General features: G+C 35.4%; 1 protein-coding gene across 1 annotated transcript in view; it reads left to right on the forward strand.

Moving 5' to 3' along the window:
- Positions 1-25,041, forward strand: part of dhx29 (DEAH (Asp-Glu-Ala-His) box polypeptide 29) — a 53,775-nt gene extending 28,734 nt beyond the window's left edge. The window contains exons 13-27 of the mRNA XM_028802609.2: positions 3,542-3,718; positions 4,013-4,153; positions 4,309-4,450; positions 5,055-5,175; positions 6,374-6,458; positions 7,190-7,278; positions 12,014-12,142; positions 12,557-12,632; positions 13,634-13,858; positions 16,587-16,723; positions 17,506-17,596; positions 20,060-20,368; positions 20,532-20,663; positions 21,070-21,166; positions 24,393-25,041. Of these exons, the coding sequence (XP_028658442.1) occupies positions 3,542-3,718; positions 4,013-4,153; positions 4,309-4,450; positions 5,055-5,175; positions 6,374-6,458; positions 7,190-7,278; positions 12,014-12,142; positions 12,557-12,632; positions 13,634-13,858; positions 16,587-16,723; positions 17,506-17,596; positions 20,060-20,368; positions 20,532-20,663; positions 21,070-21,166; positions 24,393-24,448 (2,007 nt within the window). The 3' untranslated portion in view covers positions 24,449-25,041. The remainder of the gene's footprint in view (positions 1-3,541; positions 3,719-4,012; positions 4,154-4,308; positions 4,451-5,054; positions 5,176-6,373; positions 6,459-7,189; positions 7,279-12,013; positions 12,143-12,556; positions 12,633-13,633; positions 13,859-16,586; positions 16,724-17,505; positions 17,597-20,059; positions 20,369-20,531; positions 20,664-21,069; positions 21,167-24,392) is intronic.
- Positions 25,042-25,901: the final 860 nt, after the last annotated feature.

The following is a 25,901-nucleotide window of genomic DNA, read 5'->3' on the forward strand; positions in this document are numbered from 1 at the left end:
GTCTTTTCTCAGAACACTGTTTGCAAAAGCATAATAATAGTATTAACAAATAAGTGAGAAATTTTATGGGTTTTTTTTTTTTTTTAAGTCTGTAGAAGTGTGGCATTCCCAATGTCCATTCCTCCAAAAACAGCAACAGTGATTCTCCCAACTGTTACACCCAACTCTTTATCTTTTTAAATATAAATCATGAGATACCTATAACTCCTATTAAAACTATTACATCATCTTTAGCTGACCGCATGCCCAATTATTATTAATCTGGATTTTTTTTTCATGTTTCATACAAAAGAATTTATCCTGTTTTGTTTACTATTTACATACTACCAACAAAATGCTACACTTCGAACAATTTATAATTTATATTTTTTTTGCTCAGTACGAGAAATGCAGGAGGTTGTTTTTGCAGGGTTTTTCTTCCTGAAAAAAAAATGTTGCATGCACTTACTTCATATTTTTTACACTCCTGATAAAGAACAGGTAAACATTTTCTTACTAGGCAGTGCTGTTATGCTTACTTAAATTATACTAGACACACAGTGACTAAATTTTTAATGAAGATTTAGGCAAACTATGAAAATTAACCATCTACATTTATTTATGTATTTTATGGCACATGAACAAATCAAACCTCCACCATTGTTTAATTTCTAGATTATAAAGAAATTATTTGTAATGATAATATTGTTTTATGTTTTATTAATATTAGGTAGTTTTACAAATCATTCCTCACTGTAATATTTTTGTCCCCCCCATCATCAAACTATTGAAAAGAAGATACACTACAGTACATAGAATGTCAGTGTTGTTGTTATATTATTGATAGAATTTAATTGTATTTTGTTTATTCTTACATAATGAATAACATAAGTAATAATGCAGATCAAAACGCCTACTTGGGAGATGTGGATGTACGAAACAGGCCAAGAATGGCTGCGAAGGTTAAAGCAGATATCTAGCAATTGACCATTCTTTACAAAGTATCATACATGAAAATAGCAACAAGAGCTTTTTAAAGAGCTGTAAGGCCGGAGTTATACTTCACGTGACGCATGCTGCAGCGGACGCTCCTGCTACGCAAGCGTTGAAGTGTTTATACTTGCGCACGTACTTTACGTAAATCTGGAGGAATCCTCCAGGTGGCAGTGTGAGATATTATCACGGTGAGAACATGTTCGGCTTCTCTGTGTTGTGAATTGCCTAGAACACCCATTAAATTCCGATGACACCTTACCGCAATATCTCTGAAAAGAATGTTTATTGATTAAATCCAGGGATGTGTCCATTCCAGCAAGCATTGGGCACGAGTGAGAAACAATCCCTGGAAGATGCCTCAGCTCATCGCAAGGTGAATACAAGCACACACATACACTAGCGTTATTTTAGCAGCACCAAATCCCCCAAATCTGCATATCTTTGGAAGGAAACTGGAGCACACTGAGGAAACCCAGCAGGAAAATGTGTAAACTCCAGGCAGGGAATATCAGGGACGTGACTCCCTGCAAGACAGCAGCGCTAACGCTCCGCCACTGTGTCACCCCATGTGTGTAATTATTAACAGTACAGTAATCCCTCGCTATATCGCGCTTCGCCTTTCGCGGCTTCACTCCATCGCGGATTTTATATGTAAGCATATTTAAATATATATCGCGGATTTTTCGCTGCTTCGCGGGTTTCTGCGGACAATGGGTCTTTTACTTTCTGGTAGATGCTTCCTCAGTTGGTTTGCCCAGTTGATTTCATACAAGGGACCCTATTGGCAGATGGCTGAGAAGCTACCCAGCTTACTTTTCTCTTTCTCTTGCGCTGACTTTCTCTGATCCTGACGTAGGGGGATTGAGCAGGGGGGCTGTTCACACACCTAGACGATACGGACGCTCGTCTAAAAATGCTGAAAGATTATCTTCACGTTGCTATCTTTTGTGCAGCTGCTTCCTGAAACGACATGCTGCACGGTGCTTCACATACTTAAAAGCTTGAAGGGCACGTATTGATTTTTGATTGAAAAACAAACTCTGTGTCTCTCTATCTCTCTCTCTCTCTCTCTCTCTCTCTCTCTCTCTCTCTCTCTCTCTCTCTCTCTCTCTCTCTTTGTCTGCTCCTGACGGAGGGGGTGTGAGCTGCCGCCTTCAACAGCTTTGTGCCGCGGTGCTTCGCATACTTAAAAGCCAAACAGCCCTATTGATTTGTTTGCTTTTCTCTCTATCTCTGTGACAGTCACTGCTCCTGACACGCACTCCTTTGAAGAGGAAGATATGTTTGCATTCTTTTAATTGTGAGACGGAACTGTCATCTCTGTCTTGTCATGGAGCACAGTTTAAACTTTTGAAAAAGAGACAAATGTTTGTTTGCAGTGTTTGAATAAAGTTCCTGTCTCTCTACAACCTCCTGTGTTTCTGCGCAAATCTGTGACCCAAGCATGACAATATAAAAATAACCATATAAACATATGGTTTCTACTTTGCGGATTTTCTTATTTCGCGGGTGGCTCTGGAACGCAACCCCCGCGATGGAGGAGGGATTACTGTATTCATTATTTAAACGAAAATGTAGTATACATACTTTAATGCTTTTCATCATGAAAGTGATATCAAGTATTAAGTACTAAGGATTCTAAATGTGCAGAGAGTTGGAATATAATACATTTAATGTATTCAGTGTGGCGATCTATTGCTGGCGATTTGCTGCTGTCAGGAGCAGAGGAGGCTCTAGACAAAAAGATAGCGCAGGAGACGGTATGTGAGAATTTTAAAACATAACGTGTCATTACGATCGGGAGTATGCGACGCTTGAATATAAAAACACCATGAATACATTTGTATGTCGGCATTTTGCTTCACCACATCGAACCATTTATCAAATGTCGAAGCTCACACACCGATCTCGTAGGATCCGCAAAGCTGCTTTCTGTCACATGTAGATAGTAAACAGAGACTCTGACGTCACATTTTAACTTTTAGCACACTGCGCCCCCCCAACATTTTGGTGGTACTGCAACTCGCGCATGCGTCACGTTAATTTCTGAGGACCTGCTCAGAGGACGCATCAAATGAACTCTCAGAACGCGTGGCAGTCATGATGTGGGCGCGTACGCGTTCTGAGCGTGAAGTATAAATAAGCCCTTTTAGACACCAAGAAGAGCAGTCACTCAAAATGATTACTTTTGAACTTTAATAGTGTTAACAGATAATTAATTATTTATTTATTTGGTGGACACAATTTATTCAAGGTGACTTACAACATTTCAGATATAATTGATTACATTTGTTTCGTTTTTTTCCAGTTGGAGCACAGGCAGGTAAAACAACTTACTAATGGTTACATGGAGTGTCAGTAGCAGGATTTGAACCAACAACTTAAGTGTCTGAAGTCCAAAGCCTTAAGCAGTATGCAACACTCCCTGCATTATGATGCACTGTACCAAATTATTAACTGCTAATTGAGGGAAAAAAAAGTTCAAAAACTGTCTGTGCAAACATTAATTGTTGTATGGCAAAAATGAGTATTTAAGGTAAAATCTGAATATCACAATTCTTCACAGGTGCATGAGAGAAGTGTGCAGTCTGACTTCCTGCTGATCATTCTGAAAGAGATTCTTCAGAAGCGGTCTGACCTTCATGTAATCTTAATGAGTGCCACAGTTGATTGTGATAAATTTGCAAAGTATTTTGGTCACTGCCCAGTGGTGAGAATTCCTGGTAGGACTTTCCCAGTAGAGGTAAGTAAATGTATCAGTTTATCAATCCCAGCTACAACAATCTGGATTATATTTGACTTTACTGCAGAGCAATGCATTACACTACTGTCACTGTGATTGATTTTATTATTTGCTTGATTGCCCACGTTTCATTCAGTCATGTAAAGTTCATTGAACTTTTTCATATCTGTATTAACATACATATTTAACTTCTTTTTCATAACTAGTGCAAATGGTGCTTCTTACACTGTCTTCCAATGTGTATAATTATATCTGTTGGATATTTATGCTGTTTGACCTTAACTGTGTTACCAGGTTTTCTGTCTTGAAGATGTGGTAGAACAAACTGGGTATATTTTGGAGCAGGACTCAGAATATTGTCAAAAATTCCTAGAAGAGGAAGAAGAAATTAATGTAAATGTCACAGGAAAAGGAGGAAAGACTCAAATACATCAGGTAGTTAATTTTGTATTAGTAAATATTTTTGAAGATCACAATTAAAAAATAAAACTAATTATAGCTACATGAAATAAATATTAATATAATAATGCATCTATGGAGTAGTCATATTTAGTAAATTTTTAAAAATTAATCTTTTAATATTTGTCTAGGAATTTATTGTAAAAGATTCTGGAAGTTGTGAAACAGGAACACATTTGCAAGACTACAGCAAGCGCACAAGGCACACTCTACAGTATATGAATCCAAACAAAATAAACATGGATCTCATTTTAGACCTTCTGGATTATTTGGGTATGAAAAAAAATTCATTTCTGTTTTTAAAGACAGTTTGAATTGTGATGTATTTTAATAATTTGTATTTTTGCATTGAGTTGTGGGTCTCTCGTAGGCCGACTCTTGTTTTGCACCTCATGCAGCTGGAATAGTTTTCCTATTATCACCCTGATCTGGAAAAGATAAGAGATTACAAAGTTAAATGCTGGATTGTATTATATGCCTTTTTTGTAGATTTGTTTCTTTTTAATGAAAATAATTCTTGAATGTTATAAGTATCTCCCTTTTAAAGACAAAAAATTACACTTTTATATCTTTTATTAGCAAAAAGTACTCCTTCATTTTGGCACTTTGTTTCTTGCCATGATTTTTTCAAAGGAGCTGTTTTCATATAAATTACTAGAAAAAAGTGTACTGGTAATATCATTGGTCTAGTGTTGAGCTGGTGGAAGAACTCAGAATCAATATGATAGTTCATGGATTTCAGTTCTTATAGCAGTTCAATAGTAGACCAGTGATGCAACCATTCTGCTCTATTTTCAAGAGATATACAACAACAGATGCATTGTTTCATGTTTTATAAATAAACTGTAGTATTATTATTATTATTATTATTATTTAGACAGGACTCCACAGTTTAAAGAAGTTAATGGAGCAGTCTTAATATTTCTGCCTGGTTTGGCACACATTCAGCAACTCTATGACTTGCTTACCACTGATAAAAGGTTCCGTTCAAAAGAGCGGTAAGTTTCATATTACATATTTAAAGTTCAACTGGTATCAACATTAATTAAAAATAATATTCACAATACTGCTTTTTTATTAAGTATGAATACAATAAATTCCTTCTTTAACTACTCCTTCATGTTCTCATGTAGAGTTGATGTATGTTTTAGAGATCAGCAGTCATGTAATTTTAGCACTAAGTAGTGATCTTTGCAGTCTTAAGAGCAAAAGTAGGCAAGACAGATAAACATTGCCTAAATAGCATTCTAGGTTTCATAGAACTTTGTCCTCTACAGCTGTCTAATGGCTTTGTATACCATTGTTAGTGCATATCATATTGCTGAAGTGTTTCTTTAACAGCAAGCAAATATAACTGAAGGAAATTTCATTAAGATCATAAAATTTAAAAAAAAATGGTGAAGATTTTGTTGAGGAAAGTGTAACTAATAATCCACTAAGCTCAAACTTTTAACAGATACCATAGAAAGGACTTTTCAATGGTACTGAGTTCAGAAACAAACGCAAACTACCTATAGGATGAAGGGAAAATGATAAAGATTTTGTTTGTATATTATTTATACAGTGATTACACTGTATAGTTTGCAACTTGTGTCCATCCCTATAATTGTTTAATTTATGTTCTGCAGCAGAGTAATTTTATTACAGCTGCTATGCACTAGGGAAATTTGTGAAAGATGAAACGTGTATGCCTTTGTCTTTTGTTATTTTGATACTTCTAAAATAAAACAAAAAACAAACACCCCCATGGTATGACGTTCAGGTATGTTGGTGATTTAGTTAACTAGTTTGATGGATGGAGCATAATTACAGCAATTTAAAACATAACGTTAGATTGTTGCAGTCTGCTTTATATATAAGATTGTGGCTAATTGTTGGAGAGATGTTCATTGGAAGGTGCTTTGTGGAATAAAACTCTTTATTGTATTTATATTCTTACATTGCTGTTTCTGGGGCTCTCTGGTGCCCGCTTGTGATTACTATGTGTCATCTGGATGATAATATACATACAAGACCTCAAGATTGTTACAGTCTGCTTTATATATATTAAAATAATGTAAAATATTTTGGAGGTCAAATGTACAAACAAACTGTCCCATTTTCATCCACCTTGGAAAGGCTTTTTCTGGCTTGTTAAACCGGGAGTCATATCTTATTTTTTTAATTTAGAAATATAATATTCCTTTTTAATTTTAGGTATAAAGTAATTGCTCTGCACTCCATTCTTTCATCTCAAGATCAAGCTGCTGCCTTCACACTTCCACCTCTTGGAGTCAGAAAGGTAAGATTGATTTAAAAGAATAATTTTACAGACTGACTCAATACTGTTGTCAGCAGTGGAGGTAAACTGGCTTCTCACTCCTTTGTGCATAAAACTTGTCCAAACTTTTTTGAACTTATCAGTCCATTCATAAACACTTGGCCATGGTAAAATACTGTCTCTGTATTTTGCAGAAAGTCTCTTGTACACCTTCAACCCATAAAATGCAGATCGCTGCTTTCTGCTGTTTTTAGGTGCAAACAGAGGGTGGAGCAGCTATGGTTACCTCTAGAAAACAAGAGAACTTGCTGATCAAGGTTGAAACTTTACCACTGTGACCACAGACACACCACATGTGTGCAGGGAAAGCTATGCAGCCAAAACAAGCAAAATTATCACAAAGTGTGAATAATGGAGTTACCTTTAAAAGTGTGTGTGTGTGTGTATGAGATTTATACACACACACACACACACACACAATCATATATAGAATTTTTTGACATATTGGAAAGACGTGTTTTAGGTTGATTGGTGTTTTTAAACTGGCTTGGCATGTGTAAGTATTAGTGTGCACATGGAAACTTGATGCTGCAGGGGATGACTGTGTTCCCCCTTGACTTTAGGGTTGGATTAAACTAGTTAAAAATGGATGAATGAATGATTTCTGGAAAGAAACTAATATAAAGATTTTTTTTTCATTTGTTACATTTTTCCCTTGTCTTTGTCATTTTTAAAAAAAATTTTCCATTCAGATTGTTTTAGCAACCAACATTGCCGAAACGGGAATCACCATTCCTGATGTTGTCTTTGTTATTGACTCTGGAAAGACTAAAGAAAACAGGTATGAGTTTAAAAATTATTAAACATATTTCCTGCTCCATTGACAGCAGGCAGAGGGTTATACTGGATTGATCAGATCATTTGGACAAATGTCAAAGTATATTGAAGTCATAGGACAGTATAAAATTGTAGTGATGAAGACAAATGTAGAAGAAGTCCATTAAAGTACACATTATTTATTTATTTTTTTAATTCATTTTTATTAAAATCACACATTACATCAATTTTACAAGAATAGGATTGAAAACAAATCATCCCCCACCCCTGAGAAAGAGAGCATGGCCAGCAGAATAAAATTTAAACCTAGTCAAAATAAGCAAATAGAGTAATAAGTGAATATAGATAGATAAATGGAGAAGACAAAAAAAAGGGAGAGAATCTGCTTCCTCAGTGCTTTAAAAGCTTATTCTAAAGTACACATTATTATTTATATACAGAGCTTGAAGTGAGTGTACTTACCCTTCTTAGGTTTTAGCAGTGCATACTGACAGTGTTTGGTATACTGTATACTGGTATGCATCACTCTTTTTTAAAACCACAATTATGATTGCATGGTATCTTATGATGGCAGGGCCGGCCCTAACAATTGCGGGGCCCTATGCGAAACGGATTGCGCGGGGCCCAGTCGGGGTAGGGATAAGGATAATAAGTGAAAATTAAGATTTTGTATTAGAAAATAAATTCGTCTTTGCATTTTATTCATTCTTTACTAAGTACAAAATCACGATCAAATTAACTTTACATTACGAGCCTTGCGTGTAGCGAAGTCATACAGTATATCATCAAAATTTTGTTTCCTACATAGATCACGCTCAATAGCAAGAATTGCCAAATTGTTCAATCTATCTTCGTGAATTGTTGACCTCAAGTAATTCTTGATTAGTTTGAGGCGCGAAAAGCTTCTTTCACCAGATGCCACAGTTAAAAAAAATGAAAAATGAACAAAATAAAGTATTTACTGATTTATTACGTCGTTATTGCATTTGATTACGTGATTTAACATTTGAACGACAATTTGCATTTGATTATGTCACGTTTGCATTTGATTACGAGTAAATAAAATTTAAAAAAATACCTTAAGTCTACCAATTTAGGGGAACTTGAGGTAAGATGAACCACTTTTTAAAATTCCTTGTCAAATCCACATTTTTTGCTTTTTACCAGTAATTTTCAGTCAAATTATTGTTAATGATCTGCATATGCATGTGCTTGTCGCTTAGGGATGAATCGGTACGTTTTGAGCAAGTGTTTGTGAAAAAAAAAATTTTTTATCTTACCCCTGCTACGGGTAAGATGAAACAATCGTTTGGGTAGACGAATCACATTAAGATAGTTTTACAAAATAAAATAAACATTTGAAATGAGAGACTATTCATAAAACAAATTGTATAAAGATACAAGTTGACGTGCCGATGATTCTATGGCTGACTGTTAACATAGGGTGGGTTATCAATGTACAGGATTTTCGAATTTTATACAACGCTTGTTTCTGAGGAACAAGCTTTACTCACCGGTGAGAAAATCTTCGTCTGGCAGAAAAGAGAAAATTTAAACCACTGCCGGTAAATTTCAAACTATTCATCCAAAAAATCGATAACATCATCTCCATAAATAGCTCCTCCTATTTGATTGGTTTCACTGAGCTGAGCCATCATAAGGTTAAGAACGGTGTCTGTTTCATCTTACCCCAAGTTCCCCTAAATGACGAGTTTAGAGATAAAGCACCCGAGCAGCTACAATTTTTTTTCAATTTTATTTACTTGTCGTAATCACTTGAAACAACGATGTAATAGATAAAAAACACTGTAAAAACATAAAAACAGAATAAACACGCTGACCTATACATGATTATAAGTTATAATGGTTTAATTTAATAATTTACACCTAGAATTAGCGCGGGGCCTATGAAAGTGCGGGGCCCACTGCGGCCGCATAGGTTGCAGTGGCCTAAGACCGGCCCTGTATGATGGCACTCGAAACTCCAAGGGAGACACAACCCTAATCTCTACCCAGCTTTCCGGGTGAATGTTAAAATTATTCTGGAGCTAAAAACTCCAAAATGTACAGTTTCACCACAGATCATACCAATGTATCTTATGTAAATGAAGCTTGTATAATACTGAACAAGACTTTTTTCTGGGTGGAGAGTCATCAGCTTGCACAAATACTTTGACTTGTCATGGTAGTTTTCCAGTTCAATTTATCATGTACACATTCTGTGATAGGGTGGCACGATGGCGTAATGGTAGCGCTGCTGCCTCGCAGTTAGGAGACCCGGGTTCGCTTCCCATGTCCTCCCTGCATGGAGTTTGCATGATCACCCTGTGTCTTCATGGATTTCCTCCGGGTGCTCCGGATCCTCCCACAGTCCAAAGACATGCAGGTTAGGTGGATTGGCGATTCTAGATTGTCCCTAGCGTGTGCTTGGTGTGTGTGTGTGGGCGCGCGTGTGCCCTGCGGTGGGTTGGCGCCCTGCCCGGGGTTTGTTCCCTGCCTTGTGCCCTGTGTTGGCTGGGATTGGCTCCAGCCGACCCCCGTGACCCTGTAGTTAGGATATAGCGGGTTGGATAATGGATGGATATTCTGTGATATCTTGTTGAAGAGTTTGCCTGAGTATGGGGTTTTTATGCCTCTGTGTTTGTGAAGCAAGAGTTGCATTTGCATTTATGAAATAGGACTCATGCAGAGAATTGCAATTATTTCTCATACTTTTTGAGATTTTAAATGGATAGAACACAAATTTAATGATTTATGATTTAATTATTTTGCTTATTGAATAATAGCTTTAAAGTTGTGCTGGTTCACTGAGATCTAGTAGCTTATTGTTGCTAAATTTATACTTTTAAGACCCAGAATAATGATCCATAATCACCAATGAAGATACGAAAATTGTAAAATCTTTGTGTTTTGCCACAGTTTTAAATATTTAATTTCTTTTTGTCATCTACCTTTTAATTTACTGTTTTCCATGGAGTTTGCTGCCTTAATTGTACACTGACAGTTGCAGATAAAGGGGAACAGTCATCTTTTATCTTTTTATCTTTTAATGGAGAAAAGTATGCTTTCAAGTGGCAGCTTTGAAAAAATCATGGCATGAAACGATGTAGACATTTTTGTGTAAATTATTAGAAAAGAATGGATCGGTGACTTCACTAGTCTATTGATGAGCTGGGGAAGTGCTCAGATCCTGAGCACGAAATTGAAAAGCTGCATCATTTTGTGCCCGTGGCTGCTGTTTGTGCTTCCCAGTTTATGTCGACAGTGCCGGTTGACAGACACTAAAGTATTCATAGAACCTTAAACACTTACTGATTTGTACAAGCAATATCTGTTACAAAAATTGTGCATTCAAGATTGACTGTTCAGATCAGCCAAAGAAATTTTGTTTAATCCTAAAAGAGTGAAGGAATAATAGACTGTCCACTGCACTTGTTTACAGGCTTATAATAATCAGTCAGTCAGTATCCAACCCGCTATATCCTAACACAGGGTCACGGGGGTCTGCAGGAGCCAATCCCAGCCAACAGAACGCAAGGCAGGAACAAATCTCGGGCAGGGCTCCAGCTCACCGCAGGGCACACGCGCGCACACACCCACACACCAAGCACACACTAGGGACAATTTAGGATCACCTAACCTGCATGTCTTTGGACTGTGGGAGGAAACTGGAGCACCTGGAGGAAACCCACGCACACACGGGGAGAACATGCAAACTCCACACAGAGAGGAACCCAGGTCTCCTTACTGTGAGGCAGCAGCGCTACCACTGCACAACCGTGCCACCCAACTTATAATAATATTTTTGTAAAATGTAATTAACAAAGTGGTTAAGTTTGCTTGACCTTGAAAAAGGTAGAATCGAGATACCATAGGATCAGATAGAATTCATACCTGGACAAGTATATGGCAGATGACATTTTATTTAAAATATTACAGAAGTTAAAAATGTTAGCTTTTAATGCACATTGGGGCCTGAAAATTGCAGGAGTAATGTAAGAATCATGCTGGACTTGTCACAGTCCACAAGCAGACAGTGTACAGAAGTGATTAAGAAGCCCAGAAGCATGTTAGGTTACATGGCACTTTGTGTGAAGTACATATCAAGGCAGGTTATCCTTACACTGTATTATACCCTATTAAGGCTTCATGTAATACAAAAGAAAATACAACACCACTAGGGATGGTCCAAAGAAAATCAGTTAGACTGATTCCATGACTACAAGGTATAAGCTTTGAGGAAAAAAAATAGAAGCTTTATGTTTTTGGTTTAAGCAAATTGTAGTTAAGAGGAAACCAGATAGAAGTGTTCAAATGTTTAAAAGGAATTTGTACATTTCATTCAAACTGTTACTTTAAAATTAGTTTAACAACAAGAAAACAAGCAGACAGAAGATGGATATAGGTAAATTTTACACCAATGTTAGACAGGTTTTGTCTTCACAAGAAATATGGAATAAGTTACCAAGTAATGTTTGGAATAGTAGTACTTTAGTTGCCTTCAAAACTCGACTGGATGTTATTTTGTGAATGTCAAGTGAGTAAGGATTAACATACTGTGTTGTGCTGCTGTTTTAAATTTGCCGTAAAATTGTAATATGTGCATACTGTCAATACCACATGCATCACCGGGCAGATGGAAAGTGAATGAACTTTTTAGTTAAATCCAGTAGACAACAAATCTTACACATGACCTATTCCTTGTTCTTTTGCATAGTTATGTTTGTGTTGATTTGCAGGTACCATGAAAGCAGCCAAATGAGTTCCTTGGTTGAGACATTTGTTAGTAAGGCAAGTGCTCACCAGAGACAAGGTAGAGCTGGACGTATTAGGGAGGGTTTCTGTTTCCGTTTGTTTAGCAAAGAAAGGTAAGTCCATTTTAATTGAGATTTATTCTGTCAAAAATCCATTGACTACTGTATATACATCTAAATTGTCCACCTTGCTTAAAACACAACTGTTGCATATAGCCTATGGTTTTTACTACATACAGTATGTACATAATTTGTAGCCTAAATGATAATTGAGCATTCAATTGAGAAGAAAGATTACAGTATTCTTATACAGTATTTTTATTATTAAGATTGTAATAATCTAGGCATCATATATTAAGACATTGATCTTAAGGGGTGATAATAATGTTGTATGTGATTTGAAAGGCTTGTGTCCTTTTGTGGAAAAATCATCCTCCATTGTCATCAGCTAGTAAACCACACATTATTGTAAATTGTGTTTGTACTGTGTAATTGTACTAACCTTTTAACTGTTGTTTACTGTTACAGGTATGAAAGCTTAAGTGACTATTCTGTTCCAGAAATTTTGCGAGTACCATTAGAAGAGCTTTGTCTGCACGTAATGGTATGACTTGCCAATATTATTTGTACATTTTCTATTAATTTCATTCTTTTGACCAGCTCCTTTGTAAATTCCTGCAATAGTTCATTATATTTGCTAGTATTTAAAACCCACGCCCATTCATGCTCAGACATTTGTTTTATAATTTTGTGAATACTTATATTATTAATCACAAAAAAAAAAAAGTAGCATATAACTTCAGGATTTAACCCAAGTGATACTGATTGATAATACTACTTAACAAATAAATAATTTTATTAAGAAGATCAGTCCATGGAAAGTAAGACAAATTGAAAATTTTTGCTTTCCAACTTTTAGTTCTGCAAGTACTGGAAAAAATATTTATGAAAAGCCACTTTCATTTTTAAACATATTATTGTGCAAGTGTACTCTTCTTTTTTTGTATAATTAAACTGTGTATTCACTCTTCCTAATGCACAACCATTTAAATGTGTTTATTCTGTCAAGTCCAACCTCATTACTTCAAATGTCTATATTTTTTACACAATTTAACCACCTATCCATACCTTGGACCCCCTTTGTCCATTCCCACATTGTGTGTAGTCCAAAGATTATCTGGGCATCAACTTAAAATGATATTTAGTATGTAAATGACATTCTCTGTGCTGTTTTGGTCTAAACTGTATTTGACTTGCATTATTCCTTTAAACTCTGACTTAATCACATTTCAGAAAATGTTAACACTGTTTCTTAACAACTTAACTCCATCTTCCTCAGTGGTGCATTTTTCATCATTTTGATATTCAGGAGTATCCTCATTTGCATTACTCTATAACCACAGGTAGCACATTAAATAATAATAGTAGTGAAAGTAATAAAAGACACAACTGATTAAAAGCATTTCTTCTGTTATGTAATTTTATTTAATGTAATGTTCAGTTTTTTGTTATGTCTAAAATGCAAAAAATAATGCTGATTACAATACACAGTATCTATTTCAGCGGTTTCTTGTTTGCTGACCCATTATATTTCCCCTTTTACAGAAATGTAATTATGGATCTCCGGAAGATTTTCTATCAAGAGCACTTGACCCTCCACAGACCCAGGTTGTCAGTAATGCTATGAATTTACTAAGAAGAATTGGAGCTTGTGATACAGACCTTCCCAGCCTTACTCCTCTGGGACAACATTTAGCAGCATTACCTGTCAATGTAAAGATTGGAAAGATGCTGATTTTTGGAGCCATATTTGGCTGTTTGGAACCTATTGTAAGTTATTCTATTCAATACACAGTCCCAAATATTATGCCTAGTACCCTTAATTGAATGCAGTAAATATAATGTTAGAAAATATGACGGCTTAAAATATTTAAAAAATAAAAATATTAAAAAAAATTTTATGACTGAGGCATAGAAATAGCCTCTTTGTGTTTTGGTCCTATTTTGCAACAAGTGTACAGTATATATCTTGTTCACTTCGGGTCCAGAAAATTTAATTATTGGTTATTTTACAAAAAAAGTAACTTGATGGCTGAACATACACTCAACCAGAATAAAGGAGTCTGTTAACTCTGTTTATTTAAATGTTTATTGCTTATTTGACATTTATAAAAATAAACTATTTATATAAAAGACTTCATATCCATTCCTTTTGGTTACTCATCTATTATTGAACTTTAATGTTTCCAGTACTATTATTTTACACTGCCTTACCTTCTTTCTGAGCAGATACACATTTTCTTGAATATCAAATGAAGAGTGGCAAATTTTAAACTTAAATATACCATTCCCACCCTGTAGTAGACTGCCATCCTGTCAAAGGATTATTTCTGTCTTGCTCTTGATCCTTGCTAGTATAGAGTTCTATGGCATCACAGTGGATAAGTGGCTTTGAAGATGTAATCCAATTAATTGTCTTTTGTTGTGAGGCACCTTTTCATATTATAACAAAAAATGTGTGATGCAAGCCTACTGAAAAGACCAAAGTGAGAACACATTATTAAGTGAATACAGGAAAGAAAGAGCAGTGAATGAAAATATTAACACTACATGGGCATTTAATTTGAATGACTGCGTCAGTAGGTGCTTCTACACCACTGAATTCATACCAGACATATCTGACAATAAACATTGCATCTCATTATGCACTGTCAAGATCTTTTTACAACTAAGTTTCTACCCCCATACCCCCTCCACCAAAACTAAACACTTATTATTATTTTGATACTTGCAACATATTTTAAAAAGTGTTTCAACAGGAAGGGACTTACCCTTTGTTAAGTTGTCTTTCCTTCTCAAAAAAACTTAATACATTTTTAGCTACTGAAGATGCCATTCTATTGAATGTCTAAAGTGTAATTTTATTCCATTCTTCTTGCAAATGTGGAGATGTGGTCTTGAAGGCAGGATGTGTTGCTCCAAAATTTTTACTTTTCAGCATTAATGGTGTCTTCTCAGAATTCTAAGTTACCCTTGGCCGGGGCTCTAACACAACCCCATACCATCACATACACTAACTGGTAACAGTCTAGATGGTTTCTTATTTGGTTCACAGGAGGAGAAGTGGATTTTTTCTTAGAAAAGATGTGAATTATTGATTCATCTAACCACAATACACATTTCCACTGTGTGATGGCCCATTCCAGATGTCTCTGAGCTCAGAGATGTTGATGGTGTTTCTGGACACTGTCTGAAGGATTGGAGATCATGGGCAGTCAACTTTGGCTCGCATCCTTGCCCTTTATGCACCAAAATTTCTCCAGATTTCTTAAATGTTCTATTTATATTATGCACTGTTAAAGGTGAAATGCCCAAATTAATTTTATTTTGTCTTTGAGAAACATTGTTTTAAAACATCTGAATGATTTTCTAATGCATTTATGGGAAATTGGTAATCCTCAGCCCATCTTTGCTCCTAAAGGACTAGGCTTTTCCTGTATGCAGCTTTTATACGAAAGCATGATTATAATCCCCAGCTGAACATCATCTGTTTTTACTCAGATTATTTTTTTTTTTTAACTCACTATTGATCCTTTATTGTCCCATCCCCACATTTTTTGACTGTGCTGCAGTCCATCAATGGCAAGAATGGATATGTACTTTAGAAAAAATGAAAGTTGACCAGGCTAAACATTAAATACCTTGTTGTTAAAGTGTTTGTGAAGGATCATAAGTCAAAGTGAATTATACGCATTATAAAAAATATATTTATATAAACATTTTTAGGGCAGAACAGTGGTACTGTGGTTGCACTGCTGCCTTGTAACAAGGAGGCTGAGTTTCACATCCCAGGTCCTCTGGTCATGCTATGTGGTTGCTGGAATAGGCTCCAGCTCTCTGCGACCATGCTCAGGATATACAGTAGCAGTACTGGAAAATGGATGGATGATTTTATAAACATTTTCACTTAGACGGATTCATTTTGTACAATGTTTCTTTTCCTGGTGATAGTAATATTGCACAGAAGTTTCATTCTTGCTGCTTTAACTTTTAGTCTCATTTTTCAATCAGATTGAATGATTTCATGGCTATACTCTAGTTTGGGCATATAGACGAATCAAAAGAATTTATTCAGGGAGTTTGCTTCTGCTTCATCACTGTGACCTGGTACAGCTTTTGGAAAACTGCAGCAAAACTGCAAGTGTGCAATTATAATAATTACTATTACTGGCAATTATGAAGAACTGATATTTGATAAAATTGCAAAATCCAAGTATGCCAAGTCGACAAGGACCTATTTAGACAAGCTCGATGCTAAGGATTACCTATTAGTTTTCACTTAAAATGCTCTCTACAAAATCTTATAATAGTGAACATTTAAATAAGGATGTGAGGGCTTTAAATACTATACATTTTTCAAACTGGGTGTCCTCCTATAAAGTTATTTGCAAGTTCCATCTTCAGTTTTTATTGAAGTTCTGAGCTGTGCATTGTATTAGATGACTTCAGACATTTCAGAATGCTGTCTATAACTTCTGTTTGTTTATTTTTGATTCAGGCAACTATAGCTGCTGCAATTTCAGAAAAGTCCCCATTTATTACACCAGTGAACAAAAAAGATGATGCCAACCTGGCAAAAGCAACTTTAGAATTGGCCAGTTCAGATCACCTAACAGTTTACAATGCATACTCAGGGTAGGTGATTTTTCTGATGTTTGCATTCCCATATATTTCCTAAGCATTGTAAATTATTCTTATCTACTACATGTAACAGCTTTATGTCCGATGTGACAAGCCTTCAGGGATGGGTACATTTCTAAAATGTAATAAAAACAGTTAAAATGGATTTTCTTAAGCTAAATATGTCACACCTTCAAATCTACCTAATGTAATTAAAAACGGCTTGACTACAGAGAAAGAAAAATACTTGGAAAAAATGCATTATAAGCTTTAATCATGCTAATTATTTTAAATATTTACTGCTACCCGATTTTGTTTTACATTATTGAACAGTGGTGTTAAGTTTCTAATATTGGGCATGGATTGTCTTTGAAATTATCATCTTCCCTTTGAAAAATAATTTGTCTCGGTTTTTGGTGGACTTGCTTCTCATATTCACATTTTTTGTAACAAGCCTAGTTGTTGATGATTTTTAAAACTTTATTATCACTCTTTTAATATTATTAGTTTAGTTTTCTCACACACTGTTTACTTTTATGTTTGTTGTGAACATTTTTTAATAGACTTTTAACATTGTCTCCTGGTCCATCCTGCCACTTGTATGAGTGGTTTGTTGTATCAGTGTAATTCGTTGGTTAAGTGATTGCATGACTCCAAAATGACAGCTAATCTTTGTTGTCTAGGTGTTCCAGAGACTAGTTAGTGAATTAACTTTTTGTATCTCTGTTTGTACAAACAGTATAAAAATATTACATTTGCTGCTAAATAGCTTTATATTCATTTGTCATTTTATTAAGGTGGAAAAAGGCACGCTCTGAAGGTTCTGGTGCAGAAATGAACTATTGCAGGAGACATTTTTTAAGCAGGACGGCTCTTCTGACTATTGAGGTAATTTTTTTAATTTATTTATTTTATATATTTAAATTCTTCGGTAGTTTACATTTAGAGTTTACTTCTTATTTTAAAGTTACTAAAAAGCTAACTTAAATGTTCATAAAAAGAAAGAGCGGAGTGTTCAGAATAATAGATATTTGACATGTTATCATCTTATTACTTTATAGTTCTTACACCACCATCAAAATAAAAAAAATAACTTTAGTAACTGGTAAAAATACAAAGTATAATGAGCTACTTCAAGACAGACGTATCTTTTTGTGGGTCTCCAAAAACTCCTCTTAATCATCAGCTTTATGATTAAGTATGAAATACTACGTTTTTTTAACCCTCACTTTGAAATCACCTACAGAAAAGCATCTTAAGTCGATTGAAAAAACAATCTATTAACAATACTTTTATTATATTCTGACATTTTTAGTCCTTCAGTGGATTGAAATAAAGTTGTGAAAAGTAATATGAAGTAAATATCAAAATGGAATAACCAAGTAAGACAAGGATATAAGTAAGCACAACATTGGATAATTGTTTTTACAAGATAAACATAAAATAAATGAGAACATGTAACTGTAAAAGAAAACCGCATTTTTCCAAAGAACAGCTTATTATTTTTTTAGATGACAGCAGAGTGTCATTGTTTACTTAGGCATGCAGCAGTATTTTCAAAAGTGAGAAAAAAGAAAAATGGGATGAGTCGGTGAAGAAAATAACCCTGCACATCACAACCTGGCTTTGTACAGTTTGTAAGACACAAACTGTAGACACCACTTGGACAGCCTGTGATGGCAATTTTGTACATTACTTCAATTATAAATTAAAAAAAAAAGTCAAACACACCTTCAGATGGTGCATGGTGTGTTTATTTCTTGAATACGTAGTGAATAACTCAAATATAATGAAGTGTGATCAGATTAATCTAATAAAAGACTAATGAGCAAAACTAAATAAATATAGTAATATGGTAGTGTTCGTGTTCTGCCTAGTAGCATCCATGCCTACCTGGTATAAACTTTCTTACCTATAATCTGAGAATATCATTTCCAACATCAAACTCCCCCTCTTTCCCTTCTTTGATAGGACTGCTGTAATTGCAATTGTTTGCAGCTTTGTGCTTACAACTATCACTGTCCGGCAGCAAGGTTAAGGTCAATGTCAGATGCTGTACAGCTATTTATTAAGGGAGCAGTATTTTCCACGTAGCTATGACTTTATGTTCAACCATGTTGTGCAATTTTTCGTGTACTGCATTGTATTATTCTTTGGTCGCCATCTGGGGCTTATCTGTGATGTCAAAATGTATACACTAAGGGAATACCTGTTACAATCCAGTAGCTGTCCACTGCCACATTTATCGTTTCTTGCCTTCTGACATACTGTCATATTGTTTCAGATAAAGGTATAGTATTCCCAGGCCAATTCCTTTGCCTCAATACCCATTAAAAAGTTCTTCTGTATACTTCTTGTAGTGAATCTTTATAGCAGGTGTGATAATTTCCAAAAGGATAGATGTATAAATAGATATTAGTTACAGTTTAATGATTTAACTTAAATAATGGGCTTGTGAGGTGGCGGTCAGAGACACAAAGACAGAATTCAGTGGATATTCTTCTCAGCAGAATTTTTATTGAAGCCTTAAAACTTTTCCTCGAACATACATGCTCCCAATTCTTGTTCTTCCCTTTTCTTTTCTCCCACTCCTCTCCATAAAAATCGCAATACATAAAACTTCTCTGTCTTAGTAAACTTGCCGCAACCTTAGACCACAGATTCTTCAAAACTTTTAAAGACCAAGGAAATACTGTGAACTTATAAATCTGTAATTACCATAAAAATGCATTATCAAGAAAGTACAGGTGCAAATCTTTGTATTTTTATTTTTTCAAAGAATTGTCATAGAGTGAATTTAATGTGCTGTCTAGCAATTGCTGTCTGTCACTGTTGGTGGTGAAAGAGGTAGCCAGTTTAAAAACTAAATAGTGATTAATGATTGGGCCACATAGCACACAGACTATGAAGGAATTACTGGGCTACTTTACTTACAGTTTGAGAAAACCCTCATAAATTAGCAGTTGATCTTAAGATTAGATTTATCATGTTAGTATTGTGATATTTTCAAGAACCTCACCTTAGTTCAGTTTGACTAAAGTAGCCACCTTTGCATATTATCATTTGTTTGCTTATGCATAAGCAAAAATACATCTCATTCCATTTTAGCATATATTATATCTTATCTACTCAGAAAATATTAAAACTAATTTGATTTGTAAAATACTCTTGTTCTTACACACAGTATATTTACCTTTGCATAAGAAACAATAGACTGAATTTGGCTTCAGCCTCCTGTCCAGTGTTGACTTTCTTATTGATTTTTTTTTACTGTGTGGAGGAAACACATCTTGTAGCTAGTGTCAATCCTTATTATGTGGTTCACTTCAAATTTTCTGTTTCACTCTTCAGGATGTAAAGCGTGACCTGATTAAAATGGTTGAAACAGTGGGGTTCATCTCTTCAAAGTCTAAGTTTCCCAAAACACCTGAAGCTGATTTTTCAAAGAAGTCACTGTCACTGGAAGAAATTTGTCTCCTTAAATCTGTGTTGACAGCAGGGCTTTATGACAGTGTTGGCAGAATCATTTGCAACCCATCCGTTGATGTCGCTGAAAAAAATGTATGTATTTCTGAAACGGCACAAGGAAAAGCTCAAGTCCACCCCTCATCTGTTAACCGGGACTTACAGGTTTATGGCTGGTTACTTTACCAGGAAAAGGTATATGCATTTCCAGAAACCTGAATTTTTTGCAAATTGTAAACCCTTGTTTAAGTATGTCATTCAATACTGCAGTTTCTTTGCCATATTTAATACTCTTTGCCAGTGTTAATTAAACAGCACTTCTCACAGAAGTATGTCCTTTCAATTTTGTTGTTGTCAGGTAAAGTATTCCAAGGTGTATCTTCGGGACACCACACTGATATCTCCATTTCCTATGCTGCTTTTTGGTGGAGCCATTGGATTGCAACATCGTGAGCGATTGATTACAGTGGACAACTGGATCCATTTTCAGGTGAGCCCAAGCTGTTTTTTTGTAGTCACATTTGTGTTTTAATAACTCATCATTTATAGTTTTTGTGAGAGACGGCCCTTGTCCTTACCTGGCATGGACGCCCTTGAAATGTAAGGACCAAGGGAGAGAACATGCACAGGGCATTATCTCCCCCTGAGAGATAGATGGCAGCCTCCCTGGGTTGCAGCAGTGCCTCAGATTCCCACAGGGCAGCTTTGTACGTGGATTTCTTCGATTCAGTCCCATCAATGATGGTTAAGAAGATGATTGAGCGACCTGAGAATTTTACACATCACCCCTAATACACAAGAGCAAGTTTCATTCTTTACAAAGGAAACATGATGACAAGTATAACAGATTTTCTAATTTCTGATTCATTTACTATGTCTTATCTTTGCATAAACAGGCACCAGTAAGAATTGGAGTTATTTTTAAGCAGTTGCGAAGATTAATAGATGCCATTCTTCAGAAAAAGTTGGAAAACCCAAAGTTGTGTGTTGAAGGTATCTGTATTTTGTTATGCAAGTTATTTTTTACATATAATTAATTGTGCTCCTAGGGCTGTTTGGCAGTCTTGACTGACACGTTATAGCTTCTTGCATCCTGAAGTTAAAGACCTGTTAGCATAGGTATTGTTATCCTTAACATAACATTCTAATCACACAAAAAACGTTGATGTGAAAGATTTCAGAAGCATGTCAAATTTTTGCCAAAATAAGCAAAAAGAAAAGGTGAGCTTATTATAGAGAATATACATAAAGAAGAGATATACACTAAATACAAAAAAAATCAAAGGAAAACCTGCCTTATTGCCTTCCCTGATGGATTTCAGGCTTTGTCTAGGGTAGAGCTGACACCAGAAATAAGCATTCTCCCTTTTCAGCTTTTGCCTCCTATCTTTTGCATGACATTTCTGTCTCCCTGACTTCTTTTTGTTTCTATCGGTTTAGTGCCTACATTGAATTAGTATTTGTGCAACATTAAGCTTAATCTCAAAGTCATTTGTGGCCATACTTTAAAATCTCATCTTGGATTGGGATGGCCCTACTTTTTTAATTGGAACTCTAGACTAGAGTTTCCTCTACAGGATGTGGAATGATACCGAATTCATGGTTTACAACTGTCCTTCTGCAATATTCATCTGTGTGCTACCCTCTATCATTCTAGAGGAGCAATACATGCTCCCAAAAGGCCAGAACTCTCCATTCTCTCTTCTGTAGTCCAAGTTCTCCTATTTACAGTTATTCTGGGGAAATTTGGTGGTGGTATTCCTCCAATATTAACATAAAAACATGCTTTGCCATTGGCAGCACATGCTTTCTGTGCTGCTTTGTACTGCTCGAAACCACAGGGGTGAAAAATGTGTTATCCATAAACTCTATTGCAAATTATAAATTTCACCTGATTCAGACCAAAATGTATTTCAGTCACCTGGAGAGATGTCAGGCAACTGCTTCACAAGTTCATACTGTATGTTTGGAGCCCGTCTCCTGCTTAGACCTCACTGGAGCAAAGTAATTTCACAATAATTTGTTAAAATCTGAGTTAACATCAGATGGGACAGTACTGCTTAAGATGGCCACGTGTTACACAACATTTACCTACAATGGGAAAAAGATTTACTTTAAAACTAGGGAGAATAAATTGACTTTACAACTAATAATTTCATTTTTTTTTAATCTGGCAGGCATTTATTAACATTGTCCTCAAATTATTGACCATGCTGAAATATTGCTAACCACTGATATTTCAGTCTCTACGGTATTCTTTCATATTTTTTTCTGCTCTCTGGGAGAGTATGTGAGGGATTATTTTACCAAAATAAAATATAGTACAGTAATTGATCGGTGATATATTCCTTCTAATAAAAGCCAGTAAGTTAATAAAAAAAAAAGTTTTTTACAAAGCTAGACCAACCCAAGTTAACTTCATGGAGTCATAAATAATTTATGTGCCACTCAGCCTAAAATTGTAAATCCTTGACTGCCTTACATATGTTTAACTGCAGTTTTAACTGTGAATTGGTGTGTATTGTCAGGGGAAACTATGGTAAGAAAAATATATTAATGAATACAGTATATACACCCTCATTTCTAGAATTTTAGGTTTTAGTTCATTCTGGTACTTCATTGCCACTATGTCTAGAATAACATGCTTATAACTAGACTTGTAATCATATTATAAAACAAAGTAACTCATCCCCCAAACCCAACTCTGGAATTGCATATATTTGTTTAGAGCCGGGGTACTGGAGGGCCATAGTGACTGCAGGGTTTCATTGCAGCCAGTTTCCTAATTAAAAGACCTTCTTTGCTGATAATGAAATTTTGGTATTTATCTTTTGGTGGGCAAAAGCTACTTTACCCTACCTGGTTATTTAACTGATAAGTAGATAATTGTTCCTTACCTTTCCTTGGCTTGGTGTGCTCAATACTTTTTCCCCGTGTCATTCCACTTTATTACACATACCTTTATGTATGGCCTTTAATGTTGTGAATTTCTTTGTATTTGTGGATTTCTTGAGTTAATAACAATGTCTGGTGAGAATTTCATGTGAATAGCCTCATTGGTAAGATATTTACTGAAAAAAGTGTTGACACGTTCAATACTTACAGTATATACCACGCTGTGTGGGGCTTTTATATTGTGTGACAGATAGTGGTCTCCGTGACCCCTTGAACCCTCAGACTAGACGTCAGACACCAGATAAAAGTCCAAATAATAGTTTTATTATTAATAATAATAATAATAGTGCACAAATCACCCTCCACTCCACAATACTCAATAATAATCAATAATTCAACCAACAATAACCAATCCTCCACTCCCAGATGCGTTGCCACCCTTCCACCCAGCTCAGCTCAACGTCTGGGATTTCCCATCGTCCTTTTATACACCCTGACCCGGAGGTGTTCCTGTCCACAGTTCCTTATCCCTTCCGGGTCAGGGTAAACAGTCCTTTTCTTCAACCCGGGAGCACATCGTTTCTTCCTGTCACGTGACCGTGACGTACTCCCGGGTTATAGGGCACATAAGAGTCCACGAGCCCCCCTACAGCGACTCCCGGTGGCCCCCAAGGTATCCAGCAGGGCTGTGTATAAAAACTACATAGTCCAGGCGACCCTGCTGGAACTCGGGGCACGTCCACGCTACTGGGAGAGCTCCTCCTGGCGGCCTGGGGGTGAGGACTGGAGTAAAAAGCCGGCAATCCTTCACAATTGGCAAGACAAATTTTAATTACGTTGAAGAGCAGAGGTCTTCAGTTATAGTCCTGGAGGGCCACAGTGTGGCTGTTTTTTTCAGTTCTACCAAGTCCTTAATTAGAACACATTTATTTGCCTTTAAAGCAATATATTTTTGAGCTTAATTTTAGTTAACTCACTTGTTACAATTTAGAACCCCTAATTGCACATTTTAGTTGTAAACAGCTGTATACATGTTTTAATTGTTTCCTATTTTCTTAACCAGCCACCAGTTAAGAATGAAATGGAAATGACAAACCACCAGCTCTCCAGCTAACATGATTTAATTTACAAAAGTGAATATGCACTAAGGCCCTCCAGAACCATGAGTGAAGACCCCCTTTTCTAGAGACATAGTCAAGTGGTCTATCTAATAGATAATTGATTACTAGGTCATGGTTTGCTTTTTTTCAGATATTTATTATATTTATTAATATAATATTTAATATAATAAATAAATATTTATTTATTTTATCTCCTCTTTCAGATGACAGCACCATACAAATCATTACTGAGCTGATTAAAAGTGAAAATGCTTCATGATTCTCATCTACAGGTTGATTTCCAGAAGTTACACAGAGGATTATTTTTTCTTTCAAAGGAATGTGCCAAAATTATTTATTAAAGACTTACACAATTTTTATGTGTATTATTTTTTTCTAATATTAGAATGTGGTAATAGCCTTTTTAACAGCATGGAGATGCATTTTTTACTTTTTTGTGCTTTATGATATCTGATTAAATAAATGCACTAAATGTCATCATGTGGCCATCTTATAAAGATGTTAGATATATAGATGTATTAGATTAATTTTAATTTTCCTCTTCAGCCATATATGCCTAACAAAATCATGACTGAGAATATTTGTATATTAATGCAAGCAGATATATAATTATGAGAGCGGTTAATGATAACTGTTGTTTAAATAATATGACCTGTCAGAATATTTTAAAGTAGAGAGGTTTTCATTCATACTAGAGGGGCCCCTGTCTGTCAAAACAGTAAGGCAATTAAGTATATAATATATCAAATACATTGTATTAGTTTATTATAATAACCATGGATTATTATTAATCACACAGAGGAGGGAGCCAACAAATTTACAACTTAAGCACAAATAAAAGGTTTACAAATTTTTTGCAAAACCTTTCTTTTCCACTGAAACTGCCGACATTATCCGTTTATAAACACACTCATCTCTCAAACACACACATTCTTCCAGTCCAGTTCTCTGCTACTTTTCCACTACACTGCTTCCCAGCAGGCCACTTCCAGGATCAAGCTATGATTTATAACATCATTTGACCAGATTGCCATCTAATACCTAACCCACTGCCCCAGGCCTCATTTTGTATTTATAAGGCCCAGTGCCCATAGCTGTGTTCTGGTTGGCTGCTTTCTGTCATAACAGCTAGATTTGCACTGTTTACCTGATTAGATGGCTGGTTACCATCTAGTAGAGAAATTTAACTGACATTCTTTTCTTTATATGATGCTTTTTGAAACATTTAATCTGGGGCCAACTTTACAAAAACACTATTTTCTCTTGATTAGGAGGCATTTGATTACCATTCCAGGCTTCATATTGTGTTCTGTCATCAGAATGAAGTTTGTGTTTTTCTTTATTTTTTAATACAACAGAGTTCATTGTGTGTATCTCATTTTGACTGAATAAAATGAGATCTAAATTGATAAAATAATCTGTTTTTCTTTGCCGTTATATCTGTCAGCATGTGTCTTTCTCCATTAGTCTCCTTTGTACTGTGCTTGCATTTCCATTGCAGCAGTGTAGTGATGGTGTTGTTTATTTTTGCCAAATTGATTGAACTCTTTTATCTATTTAAGATAACTTTCAATAATATTTAGATATTCAGTTAGTCAATTATCCTTTACTTTCATAAAGTGATATTCCTTTTCAATAGCTCTACGACACTTAATTTATTTTGTTTACATATGTATGCAGTTTCTATAAACAATGTACAGTGCATACTTATT

This window comes from Erpetoichthys calabaricus, chromosome 5 (assembly GCF_900747795.2).
Source record: "Erpetoichthys calabaricus chromosome 5, fErpCal1.3, whole genome shotgun sequence".
Classification (NCBI taxonomy): Eukaryota; Metazoa; Chordata; class Cladistia; order Polypteriformes; family Polypteridae; genus Erpetoichthys; species Erpetoichthys calabaricus.